This window comes from Ananas comosus, linkage group 21, assembly GCF_001540865.1.
Source record: "Ananas comosus cultivar F153 linkage group 21, ASM154086v1, whole genome shotgun sequence".
NCBI classification, from domain to species: domain Eukaryota; kingdom Viridiplantae; phylum Streptophyta; class Magnoliopsida; order Poales; family Bromeliaceae; genus Ananas; species Ananas comosus.
The window spans coordinates 3,649,223-3,651,217 of record NC_033641.1 but is presented as its reverse complement, the minus strand read 5'-3'; the positions used below and the strand labels follow the sequence as shown (position 1 = coordinate 3,651,217).

At 54.9% G+C, this 1,995-nt stretch overlaps 1 protein-coding gene across 1 annotated transcript; it reads left to right on the top strand.

Annotated features, from left to right (window-relative positions):
- On the top strand, positions 257-1,641 carry LOC109726767. Its single transcript, XM_020256560.1, has one exon. It carries the CDS (start codon positions 263-265, stop codon positions 1,577-1,579), a length of 1,317 nt encoding a protein of 438 aa, XP_020112149.1. The 5' UTR covers positions 257-262; the 3' UTR covers positions 1,580-1,641.

Genomic DNA, 1,995 nt, shown 5'->3' with positions numbered 1-1,995 from the left:
CCAGAGAGAGAGAGAGAGAGAGACACACACACCACCACCACCACCACCTCCGCAGATCATCCGGCTCTTAATTCATCCCTATAAATACCTCAGCCCACTACCCCACGACCGTCTCCATTCCTCCTCTCCCCTCCGTACCCCATCATTCAAAGAAGGATACATAATATATATCGACCATATATACAAACATCGATCTTATATATATATATAGAGAGAGAGAGAGAGGGAGAGAGAGGGAGAGAGAAAGGGGGTTGGAGAGAACATGGAGGACACCAGCAACGCCGCCGCCCATCATCAGTACCATCAGCAGAAGAGATGCGGCGGCAACAGCGGCAGGAGGGCGGGTGCTGGTGCTGGTGCGGGTGCGGGTGTGGGTGCTGGTGCGGGTGCGGCGCAGAGGGAAGGCGGCGGGGGGACCAAGTACCGGGGGGTGCGGCGGAGGCCGTGGGGGCGGTACGCGGCAGAGATCCGGGACCCGCAGTCCAAGGAGCGGCGCTGGCTGGGCACCTTCGACACCGCCGAGCAGGCCGCCTGCGCCTACGACATCGCCGCCCGGGCCATGCGCGGCCTCAAGGCCCGCACCAACTTCCCCATCGCCCACCCCGCCGCAGCCTTCCCCGTCGACCCTCCCAATAGTAGCTGGCCGCGGCCGCCCCACCCGGCCTTCAATTTTATCAATAATAATCCCTACCACCACAACCACCACCACCACCACCACCACCACCGCCACCACTATCACCAGTACCCTGCTTATAATTACAACGTCGGCCTGCCCGTGTTCTCCTCCTCCTCCTCCTCCTCCTGTGAATCGGCGAGTCTCCTTCCGCGGAACCTCCTCCACCCGAACGACGGCGGCTCATCCAGCTCCCACTACTCTTTCAACGTCCCGACTGACCACGCCGTCGACCACGGCTGCGCTTCTTGCGCTTCTCATCTCTCGTCGTGGCCGCTCAGCATCCCGCCTGGCGACTGCACCTACGCCAGCGGCATCGCTCGCTCCCTCGTGGACGACGATATTGGCGCCCGCTACGCTGCCGCTTCTTCCTCTCCTTCCTCGGAATACTTGTCCGGGAGTACTCTTCTCCTCGGGCAGCAGCAGCAGCGGCAGCAGCAGCAGAATCATCCGCCTAATTATTGCACCGCAGCCGACGTAAAATTATCTTCTCCGTCTTCCGATACAGTATTCGACGGGAACAGCAACACCACCACGGTCAGCATCAGCAACAACGACAACAACAGCGACGATTGGGACTTGTTCTGCTCGGAGCCCGCCGATGCCGGCCTCCTCCAGGAGATCATCCACGGCTTCTGCCCTCACCGCCGCCATCGCCGCAATGACAAGTCGAAGGAAATGGCCGGGCGCATCGACGCCGCCGGAAAGTTTCATGCCGATGAGATGATGACGATCGAACATGGCGATCGCCGCGGTCTGGTCTCTCTCAAATCGGAGGTCGAGACGTTCGACGTCGATACCTCGGCAGACGGGCCGGATAACTTCCCCATGGTTCCGCAGGGACTGCTGGAGGACATCGTTCAGTACCCCGACTTCTTTGAGATCCTCTCTGCTAAGTTGCGCTAGGCGGCCGCCTAATATATCATATGTATCATCATATTACTATTTGCTAATTAATTAATCAATGGCATACGTTTCCATGCTTAAATCTTATCTGTTTTTATCTAGCTGCTTCTTCTTAATTAACCAAATTTTAATTTAGGTTTGATTTCCAGATATGATTTCTATCTGCTTTAATTCCTACATATATCCCGTTTTGTATCTTGGAAAGGTTTGTTGAACGACATCGTAAATGCATGGTGGGACGTTATATTGTGCTGTGTTGTGTGCAAAATTACAACTATTATTTATCCCCGAAAAAGGAATAAAAAGGAAAAGAAAAGAAAGAAAAGCAAAAACTATATCGGTGTGGAATCGCATTCATATATAGGGATCGATAGAGACACTCCTATGTTTGTTATCCGTTGCAGGAGTGCAACTTC